Source organism: Lagopus leucura, unplaced genomic scaffold (assembly GCF_019238085.1).
Source record: "Lagopus leucura isolate 7727_CA_CO unplaced genomic scaffold, USGS_WTPT01 Super-Scaffold_100017, whole genome shotgun sequence".
Lineage (NCBI taxonomy): Eukaryota > Metazoa > Chordata > Aves > Galliformes > Phasianidae > Lagopus > Lagopus leucura.
The window spans coordinates 13,798,756-13,818,149 of record NW_024962271.1 but is presented as its reverse complement, the minus strand read 5'-3'; the positions used below and the strand labels follow the sequence as shown (position 1 = coordinate 13,818,149).

At 39.1% G+C, this 19,394-nt stretch overlaps 1 protein-coding gene across 1 annotated transcript in view; it reads right to left on the bottom strand.

Moving 5' to 3' along the window:
* MMP2 (matrix metallopeptidase 2) overlaps positions 1 to 18,873 on the bottom strand; it is a 34,656-nt gene extending 15,783 nt beyond the window's left edge. Inside the window, exons 1-7 of the mRNA XM_042876935.1 lie at positions 18,526 to 18,873; positions 14,130 to 14,356; positions 12,231 to 12,379; positions 9,997 to 10,125; positions 8,290 to 8,463; positions 2,018 to 2,191; positions 34 to 207 (exon numbers count right to left, since the gene is read on the bottom strand). Coding sequence (XP_042732869.1) covers positions 34 to 207; positions 2,018 to 2,191; positions 8,290 to 8,463; positions 9,997 to 10,125; positions 12,231 to 12,379; positions 14,130 to 14,356; positions 18,526 to 18,669 — 1,171 coding nt within the window. The 5' untranslated portion in view covers positions 18,670 to 18,873. The remainder of the gene's footprint in view (positions 1 to 33; positions 208 to 2,017; positions 2,192 to 8,289; positions 8,464 to 9,996; positions 10,126 to 12,230; positions 12,380 to 14,129; positions 14,357 to 18,525) is intronic.
* Positions 18,874 to 19,394: the final 521 nt, after the last annotated feature.

The window sequence follows — 19,394 nt, the reverse complement described above, 5'->3', positions numbered from 1 at the left end:
GAATGTTGATACCATTGTATGGCTCTGTGTTACCTTGATCTGGACAAAAGCCCCACTTGCGGTCATCATCATAGCTGCTGGTAGAAGCACACCACAGCTTGCCATCATTGCGACCTGCACTTGTACAGGAGTCGTATTTATTCCCAAGGAAGATGAAGGGGAATACACAGGGAGCTCCTTCCGAATTTCCACCAACTGTTGACATGGCTGTGAAAAATGGTAGAGAAATAGTGAGAAGGGAGTCCCATTTGTAAGCTTAATCTGATGTCTCTTTTCTGAAGCTAAACATTAAAAGGCAAAGTGAGCAGAAAATCTGAAATACTCTTAACAATGTCAAGAGTAAGATTAAAAGCATTATTTAAGAAGAAAATCCTCTAACACAGAAAAGAAGGAAATGTCTAGCTATTGCCATTGCTATGAACTTGTCATTTGTTTTGGTGGGAAGGAGAAGTGCTGGCCAAGAAGTGCCTGATATGTACAGCTTTGAGAAGGAAATGGGTAGCAGTGTTTTGAGGAGGAAGATTGCATAGCAAATATCTTTATGTTGTCCTTTTGATAATGCTGTTGATAATTTCCTGTTGATGTCTTACTGTAGCTCAGGAAGGTTCGCAGTAGGCTTAGTGTCAGAAAACTTGAAGGACCACTGAGCATCAAGTGGTTGTTAGTTGTCCCACTGAAATATAAGCTTTCAAAGAAAAAAGCTCCAGTGGAGAAGTCAAAAGGTCATATCTAACAGATTGAGAAATTGCTTTATGTTGACAGCAAGACGCATTCTGAAAACCTATGGTTTCAAACTTTCTCTAATTGAACATTCGGTTTTTTTTACAATACTGATGCAGAAACTTGCAAAAAATTTCCCCTAAATCTTTTCAGAGCTCCAAAATATATGGTAATGTATAATAAATTAAAAAAAAAAAGAAAGAAAGAAAAAGAAAAAAAAAAAAGTTTAAACAACATGTATTTCATTGCTTCAGTAATAGAGACTCTTTATCCAGGAGTTTTGATATATAGATTCTAGTTTCTTGTTGAGCTGTGAATTCTATTGCTTCTTTTGCCTGTTGACCTATGCTTCAGATTTTCATCTTCTTAACTATGTAGCATGTTACAAAGAATTTGATCCTTTCTTTAATTTAAATTTTACTTTTTTCCTTTGTAAATCATTTGTAAGGTAAAATTGAAAGGTTACTCCTGAATATCAGAAGTATCAGGAAACCAAGCACTGATACAAATCCCTATTTCAAATGAGTAGGGCATTTTCACAAGAATGGAAAAGCAGGGTTCACCCGTGTGCTCTCAGCTGGTGGTTGTGCCAGCTGTGCGCAGAGGCTTATGGCCCGTTGTGCATGAGCATAGCTTCACCTTGCCTCCAGCAAAAGGCTGAGATTTTAGAACCACAACTACTAACTCATTAAGTCTAAATAATTGTATCTGTAGCCAGTATCCTTAAACTGAAAAATGCCAAGCTACAAAAAGCTATTTTTTTATTCTTTTGTGTAATAAAGTTCATGTAATTCAAGTTAAAAATATATATGCATTAAAAAAATTGTAAAGAAAGCAGAGATTTATTTTCCTGTATGAAACATTTTCCTCAGTTCCCCTGATCTGCTAAAAAGATCCATTAGGTCAAGTTTACCATACTAAACAGGATTTATTTTTTCCCATGTGAAAACGTTAAAATATTACTTATTGAGAGTTGCAAGTTAAAATATTGCTCATGCTTTATTCTGTCACGAGTCTTCTCTTTTAGGGCCATTAACAAATTGTAATCTACTCATAACTATCATGCAGTGGTAGACTTTTAGTCCTATGGTTCGATGACTTTTGTGTATCTTGGATAGATGTAGTGTAGTACTGCATGCCACATTCAGTATCTTTTACACAGATTGCTCATAGCCACCAACACTGAAGTCGTACCTGGTTCACTGACTTCTATATGCTCTGGTAAAGGTGTAAAAAGTATTTTTGTTATTTAAAACAATGACAAATTACACTGTTATGCAAACAGTGTTCCTCATACCAGTTTCTGGGCAGAATCCATATTTCTTATCTCTATCATAGTCTTCAGTGGTTCCACACCATCGGTATCCGTCTGTCCTGCCTTCTGTTGTACACTGGTCGTAGGACTGGCCTTGAAATTTAAAGGGAAACTTGCATGGCTGTCCGTCACCATTGCCACCCATTGTAAAAAGTGCTGTTGGGAAACCAGAAGAGGAAAATATTAAAACACAGTGCTCAGAATCCGTGAGAAATCATAATGTGCCAGTGGTGATGTTTGAGGTCTTGACAGTGATTAGGTACACACTGTGTGCACTGTTCACTTAAAGCCTCTATTTTACACTAAAAATGTTTTGATAAGAGAGATGGATGTGGTATAGTATCACTAGGAGGGAAATGAAGAGCAGAAAGGAATAACTACAAATTAACTGGGAAGGAAGAAAACTCTACTAAGCTGTTGGAATGCAGTATGGATTGTATGAATCCTCTGTAGCCTGTCCCATTACATAAAACATTTAATATATCTTCTTTAAATCAGGGTTTCTGAAAACCATTCTGATAAAATCATCCATGTTCCTTAGTGCTTTGCTAATTAGTTTACCTTTCATCAAAAATGTTCTCTAGAGCCTTGGACAGTTTTCCTAATAGCTCTTTGTTTAAGTTTCATGCTTCTTTAAGATGCTAGCTTGTGGTAGAGTTAGTTAGATGTTATATCCTGGAGGCATTTCCCTTAGGCTTTGCTTCTCATTTCCAAGCATCCACACAGCTGTGCTCAAGCATTCCCTAGACAAGCAAGATTCCTCTAACAAAGCTGAACGCCGGGAGATCCTCCTGCCTTTTGCTTTGTTAGTGCTCCCAAGCTGATCTTCTAGGGGCTGATTGTTGTCTGTGCACATACACAAACAGGTCCCATGGCTCATCTGTGAGAACTGCAAGTCTCTCACATAGATGGAGTAGGTTAAACTGAGTCAAGAGTCCTGGGACCTGTTCTAGGATTGGAGTAAAATTTCTGGAATTGCATCCAAGCTGAATTGCATGAAAATATAGATGGTTCAGAGCGTTCAAAAGATTTGAATCTGCCTGTCTTTTCTCTGAGCCACTCTATGGGCAGGAATCCTCAGTGGTACAATTGTCCATGTGAATGCCCTGTGCTGGTCGGAGGAAACCTCAGGGCAAAAGGCTAGGTCAGACTTGCACCAAACTGAGACAGAAACATCCTCCAAGCTGCCACATACTATTTCTCCTTGAGATTTAAGCACAGCACGTCAGAATGAAACTATGAAGACAGACTGAGGGAGTTGGGCTTGTTCAGCCTGAAGAAGAGAATGCTGCTGGGTGAACTTATTGCATCCTTCCAGTAGCTAAAGGAAGCCTAGAAACAGGAGAGGAATCAACTCTTTACAAGGGTAGATAATAGCAGGACAAGGGGAAATGGTTTTAAGTTGAAGGAGGGAAGATTTAGATTGGCTACTGGGGGAAGTTCTTTACTATGAGAGTGGTGAGGTGCTGGAACAGCTGCACAGAGAGTCGTGGATGCCCCGTCCCTGAAGGTGTTCAAGGCCAGGTTGGATGAGGCCCTGGGCAGCCTGGTTTAGTATCAGATATGGAGGTTGGTGGCAGGGGGTTGGAGCTTGACGATCCTTGAGGTCCCTTTCACCCCAAGCCATTCTATGATTCTATGAACTTTGTGAATTCCCAGTGTAAAGAATGCATGATTTGGCCTTTTTAAGATCACCAGGAGGATATCTTTCTCCTCCTCCCCCGCTATAAATCCAAAGCTAAAACCCAAATGTTATGCAGGAAGGCTTACCAAGTTGTTTATAACTTTGCTGCTATCATTTCTGATGACCAAATAGCTCTTGTAGCCCCAGTGTCTTTGTGTAGGTTGTGAGGGTTTATGTCTTTGCTTAGTCTGATACACAGCTGGGAAGAGACAATGTTTATGAGCAAGCTTTACCTTTTAGAGTAGGAATAAATAATAAGCCAAGATTTTTTTCTGGCTGAAGGGTAGCTGAGAAGGGCTCTGACGATGGGATATTGTGACACAAATGATTCATTTTGCTTTTCCACTTAAATCAGCAATTGGCCACAGAATCAAGGATATGAACCACTACATTACTGACGTGAGTTCCTACCCCAGTACAGAGAGGACTTGGATCTTGCAGGCCTGGCTCACGTGGGCGGGTGTTCTGAACTTCAGATCTGGCCAAGCTTTTCTCTAGGTCCTTCTGCATCTTTGAGATGGAGGCAGCCACAGAGCTCCTATCTCTAGGCAAAAGGTGCTCACTGATGTAATGGCAGCACACACTGTGCCTCCCCAAAAGAGCAAGCTGCAAATGTTTGTATTTTTAATATTCTGCAAGAAAATAGGAAACATATTTACTAGGACTGTGTCTGTGCTGATTGGAGAAAACCTTTTTAAAAGATAGATTTGGAAAGCAAAATGAATCTAAGTTTTTGAGATGACTCATTTACCACATGGGCTGCTTCCAAATCTGGATCTGGCAAATTCTATTTTAATAGCTTTTTTTTTAAAAAAAAAAAAAAAAAAAAAAGAAAAGGTTAAAACATGGCTTAGTTGCAGAAAACATAAAGAAAGTCGGTCTTGCACAGCTTTTCATGGAGTCCTTCTGAGTCACAGTCAAAAGACAGTTTTTCATTTTGTTTGACGTAACATCATGTGATGGTAATATCAGAGGTTTAAGTTTTCAAGGACTCCTTCCCCAGCAGTTACTAGAAAAGTCTTTGCTTTGATGTAAATGAGAATTAAAGGGACTATTTCCCCAAAACAAATAAGCAAGGAGCTTAGTGGATTGTAAGATCTTAAAAGGGCCTGTCTCTTGTTCTGCTTCATAGTAAATCCAGCAGTTTCAAAATCTGTGAAGTTCTACAGTTGCAACAGCAGATTTAGGCTGGCTGTAACCAACCTGTGAGTCAAGCTGCAGTGACAGCCTACAGGAGGTGGTGACTGCTGCAAGGAGAGGTATCTGGCCTGTGGGACTTGCAGAGGAAACCCATTTTTTTTCTGTTTCTCCTATTCAGAACATTGTCCAGCCTGCTGCCTTGAATCAAGATCTTGGTATTAAAGATGGCATAGCAGGGAGAACCCCACTGGGTTAAATAAACTGTTACATGCGACCAGCTGGTTAGCTTATGTGTCTTTTGTTGATGTGGAAAGCTCTGGAGTAGGACAGATAGCAGTAATGTTAGGTATTGGAGGGCCAAGATTTGGAACCTTGACTCCCTGTAGTGTAAGTGGACTTTGGTAGGGAGAGTGATTCAACGTCCCTTGATCCCATATGGCAAAGGAGAGGTTTTACACAGCTGTATAAAATTTGTGTAGTACATAGACAACTTTCTGCTTTCCCATTTTTCTTTAAAAAACGATTTCTGAGTCAGCCTGCAAAATGAGGGTACAGATCTGAGATGAACTTTAGAAAGGCCTAGTGCAGTACCACAGCTTTAAGAAAAATGTTTCCAAATGAGCACTGTGGCATATTGAGGTGAATTGAATTTTGTGAATTAAAAGACAAACGAACACTGACAACTAGGAATGTTGCCTCCAATACAAGCTGTATGATGTAAATCCTTCCCTATCTGAATTTATTAACAGGGTTTAGCAAATGGAGTCTTGGAATAATGAGTGAACAATGCTGCTCTGAATTTAATAAGAAACATCTGTGCAGAACTGTTCAAGGATCTTGCAAAACAATTACATCAGAAACAAAAGGCTGAAATCGTTCTGTTCCGTTTCAGAAACCTTGATACAAGCATTTCCAGGAAGACCAAATTCCAGAACCAACTCCTACTGAGAGTGCTTCACTGCTCATATTTTCTGTCTTGTATGGTTTCAGCATTTTACAAAGGTATCAGTCATGGTATGCAGATGTCTGTTTGTCCAGCTTCTTGTAATAGAGGCCTAATTCATATAGCCTCTGAGCATTTCAGCTATCTTAAAAAAATAAAGCCAGTTCTGCTCTTTTCCAGCTGGAAGGATTAACCTATGAGAGGGGAGATCTGAGGAAGGGTGGGGAGAGAATGAGTAAAGGAGAAGGCAAAGTTTGAGGAAAGGAAAGAATGATTGTGCAGTTCTGTGCATGTGTGCACATGCCATTTACTGAAGTAAACGTTAGACTGAAGAGGCGAGTTCTGCAAGGAATGTAGCTAATTGTAATTGCAGAATCTCTTGTCATTAACTGAAATCTGGCAGAAGTTCAAGCTCTTCCTTCTTCATCTGCTGTGCCCATAGAAATAGTCATCACCATGGTAGATCCCAGCTCTAGATGTGGTATAGCATGGGCAGTTAGGTTTTTGGAAAGAAAAGCATACTTTTCTTTAACATATTGTATGGGATCTGTTGATCACGGCCTGAACCTCTGATTGACCACCTGAGGCAAGCCATGAGTCAGCTGCAGGAGCACAGGTGAAGGCAATTCCTCTGTGCTACTGGAAGGGATGGAGCCTGGCTGCAACTCTCCTAGATCCCATTTAAGAGCTGACTGCCAGTGGGGAAGGATCTCTTTTGGAGATCGCTCCTCGTGGAGTTTGCTGCGACCCTACAACACTGGTGAGCGTTTCTGTTTATTTTGGTTGTCTTTCCAGCATGATAATCTTACTAAACCTTACCTCTGTACACCTACTGATTGTACAGTTGTACACCCATTGACTGTACACGTATAAATGCTAAAAGACTGTTCATATTCTGCAACAGATTTTCTCTGATAGTTGTTAGCTTGCTTATACAGAAATATTATCTTCTTTTGGGAAGTGTGTAGTCCTGAAAATAAACTTAGTGCTGTTGTTCCAAGCATGATTATCATGAGTCCAGCGAAAGTTCCATTATTTTCTGTTTTGCTCTCTTTCACAACTGCCATTATTTGCTCTGTCATAGCAGCAGCAGTTATAGTGGTGCTGTGTGCTCATTGCTCAGGTGTCAGGTAATAGGAATGATGAAACACTGCTTGCTCCCAGAAGTTTACAGCAATTGGTTATGTACAAAGGGCAGAAATAAATATGGGAAACTGCAGTACTGGAACAAAGCTAATGGTTAAAAGCTCCTTATTTTCTCTATCCTTTTCTCTTCTGGCATCAATTTATCAAGGCTACAGCCAGTTATATGTAATGCTTCTCTGAAGTCTCCCTACTGTGTGATATAAAGGAGATCAAATTAACACTTGTACAGTAATGAATTATCTACTGGACACAAGATTTCAGATTAATCAAGAATTTCAAGAACATGAATAAATTCCCAACATTTACTGGGGGACAAGTTGGCTTATAACTTCATTTTAAAATCATAATCATGCTTTGTGTATTGTAGAAAAAGTAATAGCAGCATGACGGCACAATACAAATTGTCCTGTCTGTTAATGATTGTATCCTAAAAGTCCAAACATGAAATAAATTACTTGTAAAGGCAAGGATTCTCTAAAAAGCTAGAAATTAAGTATGATCCTAGCCGTCCTAGGCCCGCTAACATTTTTGCCCAGATGATGATGCAGTGATGATCTCTGAAATAGTGTTGATGCTATATGTAAAACGAGCAATTGGAACTACTTCATTAATGAAGGGTCCTAAAGCATACGTTAAAATAGAAATCTAAACTTTACAAAAGTGCATGCTGTTTTGGCTAGTAATTTGTAATGTACTAACATAAAGATCCCTTCTTACCAGCATGGATAACCACTTGAAATTCAATTGTTTTTATTTTGAAAAGCAGCAACATGGCATTTATAGGATGATTTGTGATGATAATGTCATAGTGCATGAAAAGGGCTTCCAGACTGGGCTGACTTGGGCTACCAGTTACTAAAATAAGTAAATTGATACGTGAGGTTAGAAATTTGCCTGAATGGATTTCATCCCTAACTGCCAGACTTTAGCAGTTGCTGCTCTTGAAAGAGTGCAATTATCAGTGGACTGGCCTGCAATTCAGGGAGAGATTTCTGTCCTTCAGTGCACTCCTGAATTTGACCTTATCCTTAATGTAGTTTGTTCCTGGATTGTGAAATTGAACCTTTGTATCTTTGATGTACGAATGGAGCCTGCATTGCTTCAGGCATATTTTCAGTATTTTCTTGTGTTTAGAAAAAGGAATTGGTCTGGGCCATTATCAATTACATACTCTTCTACACCAATTGATTCTGCTTAATTACAGTGGGGATACTAAAGACCAGTAAATCTGAATCTACCAGAAGGGAAGCGGGGAGAAAAGTAAAAGGAGAATGGATAGATCAGTCAAGTAAGGGAACAATCTAGGAGGAAGAGGAACACTAGAAATGACTTTTTACTTACACTCATGGGGACAAAAGCCATATTTTCCATCTGCATCAAAGTCTTGAGTTGTAGAACACCAGAGGAATCCATCATTACGTCCTGCATCTGTGCAACTGTTGTATTCCTTACCATTGAACCAGAAGGGAAATTTGCAGTATTCACCATCTGCATTTCCATACTTTACTCTAACCACTGCAAAGAGAACAGATGCAATGCTAAAATGAGTCACTGACTGGAGGATATTGGTGTAAATGTAGTGTGGATTTCTGCTTTGAAATTCTATATGTTATTGGTCTCTCTATTGGCAAGGTGATCATAGCTGAAGTAATAACTGGTAATTTTGAAAGAATTACATAGATATTACTCATGGTGAAGTGTTAGAATGAACAGTCCTTAAAATCAGCCCAGAAAAATAAATGCGGTGGTGTTACTCTGGCAATGCAAACTTATATACGTGCTGTTAATATGTTTAATAATTGAGTTTCTTTGGTAATGTGATCTAGAATATTCAGTATATTTTGAAAGTTTCTAGGCAGCATGTTCATGTTGAGCATGAGATCCGACATACCTCGTGCCTCATAAATGACTTTGGTATTTGCAGTTTGACTTGAATGAGATCTGCTGGTGCACTGAGTGAATTGGTGGTAATGCAGGCACACACAGATCCTGGGTTTTATTTCTATTTCTTAAACACTTAAGTCTACAGTACTGGTGCTCTGTTCTGTACAAACAACTGGCATATCTGTAGTATTTCTTTTAATGGCAGTGACTAATTGGATGCTTGTGTAGGATATCTGCACATGTGGAAAAAAGTTTCCTCCTGTTCGCTGTTGTTGCTCTGAGGCAGGGATGCTTACCAGTTACTTACAGGTACCCATCAGTGCTTGTGCTGGAGATAAAATAAAGCCAAAGTGAAGGGTTTGGGCTATTTTGTATTGAAGTTCAATGATTTCCTTTGAGTGGGAGGACAGCTGAGGAAAACTAGATCTTGAAATGAAAAGCTAACATGAGTTTGTATTCTTATTTCTAGCTTCCCAATTTATTTTACAGTGAAAGAATTACAGTTAGTAATATATGATTGTGGTGAAGCTTAAGCAGATAAAACGTGTTCCACGCTACTGCTGCTTGGTCTCACTTGCTGAAGGTCGCACAAGAGTCTTTGGTTACTTCCTTATAAAGATTACTGCCTACTAAAGATTCTTGAAGTTGTTCTTAACCCATTGTGCACGAGGGGTTTATGTTTCATTTGTTTCTGACAGATACCATGAGTACATAAGTTATGATTCAGGTGGTTCATTCAATTTTTAAAGACTGGAATCATAGCTTAGGTTCTGTTAAAAGAGAATACAAGTAGAAAAGTTCCCAGCATTCTGCCTCCTAATAGCAATATTGCATCTTGGGCACCTGAGAACTGAAGCATTCAAAATCAGTCATGGCTTTGTACTTTTCCACCCTTCAGCAAGGCTTTGAGGTATCAGGTCTATTAGTTCAGTTTTTCAAGGGGTAATGATAGAGGAGCAGGAATGGGAATTCTAGAAAACATTTAGGAATTACATAAACATTTTGTTGAGAACAATTTAAATTGTATGAACTTATTTTCATCTGTAGTGATATTGTCTCCTAAGACTTTTTGACGTGTCAATGAAAACATTTAGTGCAGTTCCTGAAGCAACATCCTGAAACAGTTAGCAGACGTATGTTCTGAAACATGAAGAAGTTTAGTACCTTGCCCTTCTCCAAGAGTCCACAGTTCATCATCATCAAAATGGGAGTCTCCTCCAATTCCTGGCCCCGGCGCAAAGGCGTGAGCCAGGAGACCATCTTTGCCATCAAACGGATAGCCGTCACCATGCTCTGCAGGAGAAATCAGACAAAAAAAGCAGTTTCTAATGACCTCAGCTGTCAAAATGGATACATGAACGATGATGATGATTTTCTCATCCTGGCACTTTCTCATCCAAGACTGCAATAGATATTCTAGCGAGTGGTATGGGCTGGGCTCACAAGACTGAAATAGAGAAGAGAAAGCCAATTCTTGCAAAGATCTTCAAGTGACAGTTTTGCAGTTGTGGCAGCATGTTATTTTATATAACAAAAGTGTTGTGAAAGGGAATCAGACTGTGAAGAGCAGTGAAATGTTGTACACTGGATGTGCAACAACACGTGTGCTGTTATTTCTCAGTGGAGACTAGCAGGAGCTGTAAAATATTGCAAATGAGAGGTATTTTTTTCAGAGAGTTTGCATCAGTCTGAAACACAGATTTGAAAGTAAAGGTGGATTTTCTTTTTTGCGGTTTCTTTTGTCCGTTACACCTCTGATCGCGGTGTTATTTTCTTTGCATAGTATATTGGGGAAAGCAAATCATCTGAGTGCTTCTCAGTAGAGAATCTCTGGAAATCTAGCTCTTATTCAACACCTGGAGTCCTGTGAATGAGCCTGTCCCTTCCCCACATCAACCACTCTGAGATGCAGGCTGCTCACAGGCAACAGCACTTTAAGTAACTCTCCTGTTATTGCACTGTAGGCTTTTCTTGGAAGTACACTGCGTGTGGGTAAGGCAGGCTGGCAAGGGCATAACCCTGGTATTCATTGCTTTCCCACCACACTGACCTGTGCAGCAAAGCTGGCTGCCAGCATCTCCAGTTGCATCATTTCAAGCTTTTCAGTCTGATGTCTTTCCATTTAACAGAAACCCTCAATACACAGGCCTGAATCTCTGCTCTGTTGCACTGATTTCATGCTGCTGTCAGCCTCTTAATACTAGTTCAGTTCATTCATTTCAGTAGACTAGTGTGTCAGTTGTTCAGGGAGCAAGAGTTTGATGTGAATTTAGAATCTTTACTCCTGTTCTTTGCTTAAGAGAAGCTGAAAAATGAACAACTTTGTGGATGTCCCAAATCCTGTGAATTTGTAGGCAATAAGGTGATGAGAATGAATGACTGTGGGAAAAATTCTCCCACTATTTCTGAGCTGAGTGTAATCTGCAAGTGCTAAAATCAGCAGGAACACTTCTGCCTTTGTAAGGCTTGCCCTGTGAACCAAGCCAGCCTGGATGAGGATCTGAAGTTTTGGGTTCTGTGCACAATCTCTGAAGCTTTTGAAGTCAACTCATCAGTAGCTAAAGCAAAGAAGACCAACTCGAAATGGAGGCTTTTACAAAGAGCTCAGTTATTCTTTAAACCGTTTGCTTCACTTGCAAAGTCTACCTCCCAAGTGACTGGCTTCAGAAATGTCTTCATTAGTATTAAAAATTCTGTGACTGTTAGAAATTGAAATGCCCAGGTATACACTGAAAATCGTGTTCTGTTAGAGGAAACCAAAATTAATTGAGAAGGCATGCGCAACTGAAATGAATCAAGTTGCTTATCATCAGCAGGACTAAAACCAGGATTCAGCTTAAGAGCCATACTTAGAAATTCTTCAAGACCAAAGAATGTGTTGAAAGTCTCCAGTCTGCTATGCTAAAGAACAGAGACCAGTTATGGAGATAAATTGAAAGTCTCAAATCTGTTTTTAAGGTCTCCCCATATGCTAGGACCTCTGCCACTACCACTGGAAAAACAAGCATGGAGGTGTAAATGAAGATGATGGCATTACGTAGTCTTCTGTTGTGAAAAGCCATCTTGCATCTGAAAATTGTATCAATATTTCCCATTTCTATTTCTGGTTTGTAAATTTAAAAACAAAATGTTACTCCTAATAATCCTCTTTTGCAGAGATAAATATAGAATAAGGATATGTTATAAATATTTTTCTCTCTAATGTGTGTATATGTATATATATTTTAGGAAAAAAAGTCTTAGTGAAATTAGATCGTAGCCAGCATGAGCCAAGTGCAAGCCAGGACAAGATTTGCCAGAAAGGCTCATGAGCCTCCTTATTGAGGGTAAGTCATTCCAATGTGAAGGATTAATGAAAGGAACAAAACCAAAAACACATGTAAAAATAGAAGATATACCCCATCGGCCAAAATTAATCATAATGTCTGCTTCTCCATCGTTTATTCGGTTAAATCTCAGTGGTGTGACATCACTCCAGACTTTAAAGGCTCGGGCAAAGGCATCATCTACTGTCTCAGGATCCAAATCCGGGGTATAGCCTATAATCCTTAGACATAAAAAGGAGAATTAAGAAACACATACCTTCCCTCCCAGTATATGTTGCTTACTGATCAAAATGCTGAAAAGACTTTGAAACTGGTTAAAGAAGTAATGCTGCTCCACATGAGGTACAGACTTTATGCTGATCCAAGTGCGTTCAGAGGTGGTAGTTGCTACTCAGTTTTTGTTTGGAATTGACACAGCATCATTAACTATCTAGTCAGGGGCTGTAAGGCTTGCATGGTGGTGGGCCTTGCATACGATACTCGGTTTTGCATCAGTGCTGGTTTGCTGTCAAGACAACACCTTACATTCTTTCTCTCCATTACACTTGAGATTTGTGTTCTTGTAAACTACTTAACAAGCTTGCAAGTCACACTGTCACTTTAGACCTGAACGTGCCAATGCATCCCTGTTTTCTGAGACTTGCCAGATAAAGAGCTCACTAAAATTCTGACAGTCTCAAGACTGGATTGTTTTTGAAAAAAAGCAGCCCTTCTCTCTCACTTTGGTAGTTAGCTGTATATTGTTTTATGCCAATTGATTGCTAGATCTTCAGCAGTGTGTTGGTAGGATAAGGCCCTAGACCTTGAATGTGGTTTCCAGCATTCATCAGACTGTCATAAAATGAGTACTATGTAGAATTGTAACTAGTAAGGGAGCAGCAGACCAAGTCAAGCACTTAAGACAAATCTGCTGTTTTTTCTTGCTGCTACTAAATGTTTTGTCCCAGACCATCTGATCCACAGGAATGTTTTTATTATTGAATTTAACTATATTGGTTCATGACTCTGTAAAGTACGACTGAAAAATGAAAATATGTCAAACCTATCAAAACAGTCCTGCTTTAAATGATTTCTCCTGACAGTAGCTGCTGGTTGCATGTATGTGCTTGGTCTGTGACAAATGTAGGGTAACTTTGGAGCAACCTAGGTGCCCAAACAAATGTATGATACTGTGGCCTTCTTTCATAAGGGCTGGAATTTCCTGTGTTTGCTACTGACCAAGGTATGGAAACACAAAAAAAGTTTGGTGCTTTACCAAACTGTGGTAACTTGATTGCATCTTAGTCATTAGAAAGTTCTGTGGTCATAAATAAGTTTTATACTTTCAGAAGCAGTACACAAATGGGCATATTTAATATATTTAACTTTTTGTGTTCCTTATGTAGGAATAGGAGGATTTCCTTATGTAGGAATAGATCATCTGTTTAATGTGGATAGATGCTCATCCCACGCCTTATTTAGTTGTTTGCTCCCTTTATTACCTACAACTTTTTCCTCACTGACTGGCTACTGAAGCTGAATTTTATTTCGTTGGGTTCCTGATTGTTGAAGATTATCAGCTGATAAATAATAAATGTTTATTTTACTTTATAACTTATTTGATGAGCAATGTTTTTATGACTGCTGACTGCAGAGGGCTCTGTCTTCTGCTGCAGTCCTTTGGTCTCCATCAAGGAGATGGGCAAGTAATGTGCTCCTGCTCCAGATCCCATAGGATGCTTGTAGCAGAGAAAGAACAAAACCAAAATCTATTCGGGCCCAACCAAAACCCTAAAACTGAGCTTTAGGTAATTATTCCTGGAACTTTTTAATGGAAATTTATGATGTTTGTGTAAAGTAGTCATCCAAACACGAGACTGTAATTCAAGAAATACTGTGTAACCCACTGAGCACCTTCTCCACTCTGAAGTGCCTTGTTTGGTTGGTCCTTAAAAGTGTTCAGGTTATGTATGAGCAAAACCCAGACAGTACCTGTATGTTATATGGTTCTTTTCCCATTTGGGCTTTCTTGGAAAGAAGTTGTAATTGGCCACATCTGGGTTACCACAGCGGGGTTTCTTCATTGTCTCAATTGTGTTTTGATCCAAATCTCCTGTTTCAGGCAGCCCAAAAAACTTCTGCATTTTCTTCAAAGTATCTTTCAGTACAAATAAGTTGCAGTTGTCTTTTGGGCATCCATAATATTTATTCAGGTATTGCTTGGGAATAATAAAGCACAGAACAAAGACTTTAAAATTCATAAAAGAGATAAGTAGTCATTACAAATAAATACTGTAATTCCATGTTAGCATTCCATCTGAAATTTGCAAGTTTTCTTTTCAAAATTACAATTATTAGTAGCTCGGAGGCCAGCAGAATCTCCTCAATTGACACAAACCATCCTTGATCACACAACATTACTAATTAAACAATAATTTCCACTATTAGTCCACTATTAGCCATCACCTTCGCTTGAGGAATTGCTTTATTAATAAGTCAAGCAAAGACCTTTAATGTTGAACTACAAAGTGAAAATGAGTTTATCTCTTTTGGTTTCTTTATGATGTGTAAATCTGCTTACAGTCTTAGATCACATGTACTTTTTTCCTGGAAGACTCTGTGAATTATTGAGCAACTTGTCAAGTTAAGGTATCAAAGCAACCACGCACACAAAAAAATCATTAATTCATACCACAAACAGCTCTTTGAATGTCATGTGTGTTTGTTTTTGAGTCAACCATTGCAAAGACCTGAGGAAGAGTCTTTGGTATATCTCAGTTGGCTGAACGCTGTATCTGAACAGTATGTGCATACGTAAAAGCTCCACGGGATGCATGGGGGGAAAAAAAGAGGGAAAAAAGGAATAAATGAGGTAAAGAGCATGTGACACACTGTCAGTTCATACCTTTGACCTACTGGATGAAATTTGCAGACACACCATTGTGGTTCCACTTCAGTGTATTAAATCAGCCTGCTGTGATCTGCTCCCTCTGTCCCAGAGGACCAGTGGGTTTGCCTGTTCCCTGGCAACTGTTACAGTTAAGCAACTTGTCTTTCAAATGTGTTAATAAGCTCTATAATTATTTTGAACTGTAGATTAATAGCTGTGGTCCTAAGTATCTGTTCATGGTCTCCACCTTCTGTGTAGAACACACATAAGCTGTTTAGGATTTAGTATTTTTTTTTCCTCTTAAATTCAGCGTTGAGTGCCAGAATAACTGAATGTCTTTGGGCAGACACCCTCTGAGAATGCCCGGTAGTCTGGCAGTCTGTAACATGTGGTGAAACCTGTCATGACAACATTGTCATCAAAAGAAAAGCGTGACCTCTCGTAAGAGTCAGACCATAAAACTTTCAGTTATATCTTCAACTGTGTAGAATCTTAATCAACTCTATTCCTATCTGGGAATTAACAAATCCGAAACAAAGACAGATGGCTATTTTGAAGATTTGGATTCAGTGTTTGGATCCAAACTAAATTTGAGAAAACCTGTTTTTTCAAGCTGCTGCCTTTGCTTGGACTGTTACAAGGGTAGGTTCAGTTGCACTGTTTAGGCTAGGTACAGTTTTAGATTGCTAAATTTACATTTCCTATGAAGAGCAGATAAAGTGATTGATGAATATGCTAATTTGGGAACATCTTGAATGATAATTACCTATCATTCATTCGCAGCTTGACTAACAATCTAGCAATCAGGACTTACAGGCTTTATCCAATATAGTGAACTTTGCAGTTCTCCTTGTTCCTTCTCTCTACTTGAGCTTTCAGTAATTCCGTACTGCAGTTTGGGTTAACAGTATTCTACATCTAGCTCTAAAAGAAGTGCTAGAGCCACATCAAACACCGAGTGTTCCCAAACTGGTGTGTAGGCCATCTGGACCGGTGTTTAGCATGGCACAAAGCTGAGCCATTCCCAGTGATGCTGGTAGATGGAAAGGTTGTGGGTTACTGATTTTTCTGGTAAAACTCTTCAGCATAGGAAGGAGAGACCAACAGGTATTGTATCCAAATTATTAAGTACAAATCCAATGTAAGAAACAAGGTAAATGTATCAGAACTATTTTTTACCAAAGATTCTAAGAAGCTTGACGAAATGACTGTGCATTTCAGTCTTTGGGCCATAAATATTCCTGAGGGAAACCTTACTTTATGTATCTAATCATCATCTACATCAACAAAACATAGGAAATGTCATTTGATGACTGCAGTTTGTCAGAACCTGGATTTCATCAACATTAAGTCCAGGAGTACCTCACTTTACCCTGTAAAGGAAATAGTTCATAGTTGAATCAGAAAATAATTTAATTAGGATGTTACACCATTTCCTTCAGGAGGTCCTCCATCTACCTACTGACTAAGCACAGATTTTGCTTAGTTTTAATAATTTTCATAACATCAAATTCTGATATGATATTTCTCCTGAGGAGAATACAGCACTGGCAAGAAATGGATACGCAATGGTTTCACCTTTGCTACCAGCAAGTTTCTGTCTACTCAGAGGAAATGGGGCCTAGAGCCTAATGTGAAATGCACTGAGAACATAAGCAAGCCAGTTTGGAGCATTTGTTCTTATACTAATGATAATTTTAATGTAGCTTGATCTATTGTCTTACACTTGTGTTTGTATCTGCCAGTGATATACCATGGTATCTGCTGGTGATGCACCATGTATTCTGATGGTATACCATCAGAACTGAACTTTACTGAGGACAGAGGATGCTGCTCTTGCCGTTTTAGGTTTGTAAGTATGATAAACAATGAACAAAATAGAAAACGAGGCACAATAAAGAATTGTATTTAAGTTTCTGAATAAAAAGCTAACCCCCCTCTCAGTTTTTCCTAAAATGGAGATTTTACTGAAGATGAGAAATGAACATGACCAGCTGTTCTATGAGGAGAGAATCTTGAAGAAAATGCAGTGTCTGTGTAAACCACATCTTGGCCTAGACTGCAAAATTCAGTTTCCCCAGAGTCAGCAGGGAGCTGTGGTGATCTGGAATTTTGATCCAGCCCATTAATGAAACAGGGTCCAGCTGCAACATAGCAATTTGTGTTCTGATTCTGAGTGTTGGGGCTGTACAGATGGACGGTGTGAGAGAAAAGGAGCCAGTTAACCTTGCCCAAGAATATTACCAGAAAGACAAAGCAGAACTGCAGTGTTAAACCAGCTTGTAATTTTCCTCTGAGTACACGTAATAAATAGGTTGTTCTAAAGAAGTAGAGACAAGGGGAGATGTGGATTGCTGCTATTTAGTAAAAGTCTAACTGTGTGTAAGGAAAATAGATTCTTTCAGGATGGTTAAATTACCATTAGACATGTATGACTCCCCTTTCTTTTCCCACACGTGCTGCCCCCACCCCCTGGCTGCTGTGCTGCCAAGACAAAAGCTCTGGTGAATTTGTCTTGTTAAAGGCTGGGGAGTGCCCTTTTGGGGTCAGTTTATCTGTTTTTCCTCAACTTTCCACCACAGCTCCCATCTGGAATTTCTCTCTCTACCCTCCCCCAGACCATGAGCCTGGCAAGCTTTCCCAAGATGCACACCAGCTCCTACAGAACAGTGACAAACTTCCAACCCTCTATATTCTGAAATAAGAATAATTTATCTCAATCTTCCTTAAAATGGAGTTACTGCTGAAGAAGAGAAATGTCTATAATTTACATGCTAAAATTAGGATCCATCTCAATCTCCCCTTAAATGGACTTCCCCATAGATCGTTGTTTTTATGAAGGTCCACAGGACTTAAAATGAGGTTAGAATAAAATACTGTAGATTTATAGCTATAATTTGCTAACATCACATTCAGAAATCCAAACTTTTTTTTTATTAATCTGGAAAAGAATATTTCTTTAAACCTCTGAGGGTTTTTTTGAAGTCAGAACCAGTCCTGATGCCTTCTGAAACTCGAGCCAGCTTTCAATTGTAATTGTCCTTTAAAGCTGTGTTTATGCAGTGCACAGTAAACAGTCTGGAAAACAAGATCCTGAAAGCTGTGTGATACATGCATTAAGCCCTGATTTCTGTAAGTGAATCTTGATAGCCCACAGTTCTATTTGATATAAGTAAAAAATTAGACATTTGCCCTTTTCCTCTCTTACCACTGGAATCTGTTGATTACAGTTACGATGATTTAATGAAATTATTTTGTACACTTAGACTGAAGGAAAAAGAAAAAGATTTTGCTGCCTTTAAATTTTTTATGAGAGGAGAAACATTACTTGGCTCTAGTTTTTACTTCTGAAAGCTGATACCTTTGCTAGCTAGCAAGCACTAGCAGAGACTAGAGAGAGAGCGCTACAGTCATTTCCTAGCCTCAGCTGAAAGAAGAAAGAAACATCTGCTTATGAAAGAAAAACAAATCTGAAGCAAAGATGAAACCAACACTTACCACTGCTAGCTCTTTGTCTGTTTTTGGAGTGCTGTCCCCAGGGAACTTAATGATTGGTGACGGTGCAGCTAAAGTTTTGTTAAAAAGATACACTTGGATTAATAGTACTTTAAAAACGAAGCCAAATACACTGTGAGTCTTCATTCTGCCTATATTTTTGCAATCCTCTTTGAAAAAAGATTTTTCTAACTGGCTGTCAGTTACTTTAGCTGTACAGTGCACTAGTTGCTTATCTGCACATCTTAACTCTCTGCACCGTTTTCTCTTTTGCTTGCTCTAGCAATTCCTTTGTATGTTTAAAACATCCAGATGCGCAGTCTCAAGCTACCACAAGAGGAAGTCTGAAAACTAGTGGAAACATGAGAAAAGGGCAGTTACCAGATGTGATTGCTGTGATTTTAAGGTAGCAACAGGCAGATACTTATTACTGCTGAATGAAGCCACGTTTTCTTCTCATTTGCATACATTAAATCTTTTAGTTATGCCAGAAAGCAGCAAAGGGCAATACCTGATTTAACATTAAAGCTGAAGCATCTCTTGTATTTTTTAAATTAGAACAAACAACAGAACAGAACAAATTAAATTAGAACAAAAGAACTACCCCTAAACATTATTTTCCTTCCTAAGCGTTTGTATTATTCTTTAGCCTATTTTCTTGCCACGTATTTCTTTAGCGAGATGTGGTTACAGTCCTACACAGTGTCTCTTGGTGACCATTTTGATGACGTAGTTAAAGGCAGACCCTGAATGGGCTGGTGTAGCAGCAGAGGCTTTGTGTCCATCTCCTGCCCAGGCTGCACATATTGGTGTCTGTGTATGGGACTCACCATTCCAGCCCTGCTCTATGCAGGGAATAACCAGAGCTCTGA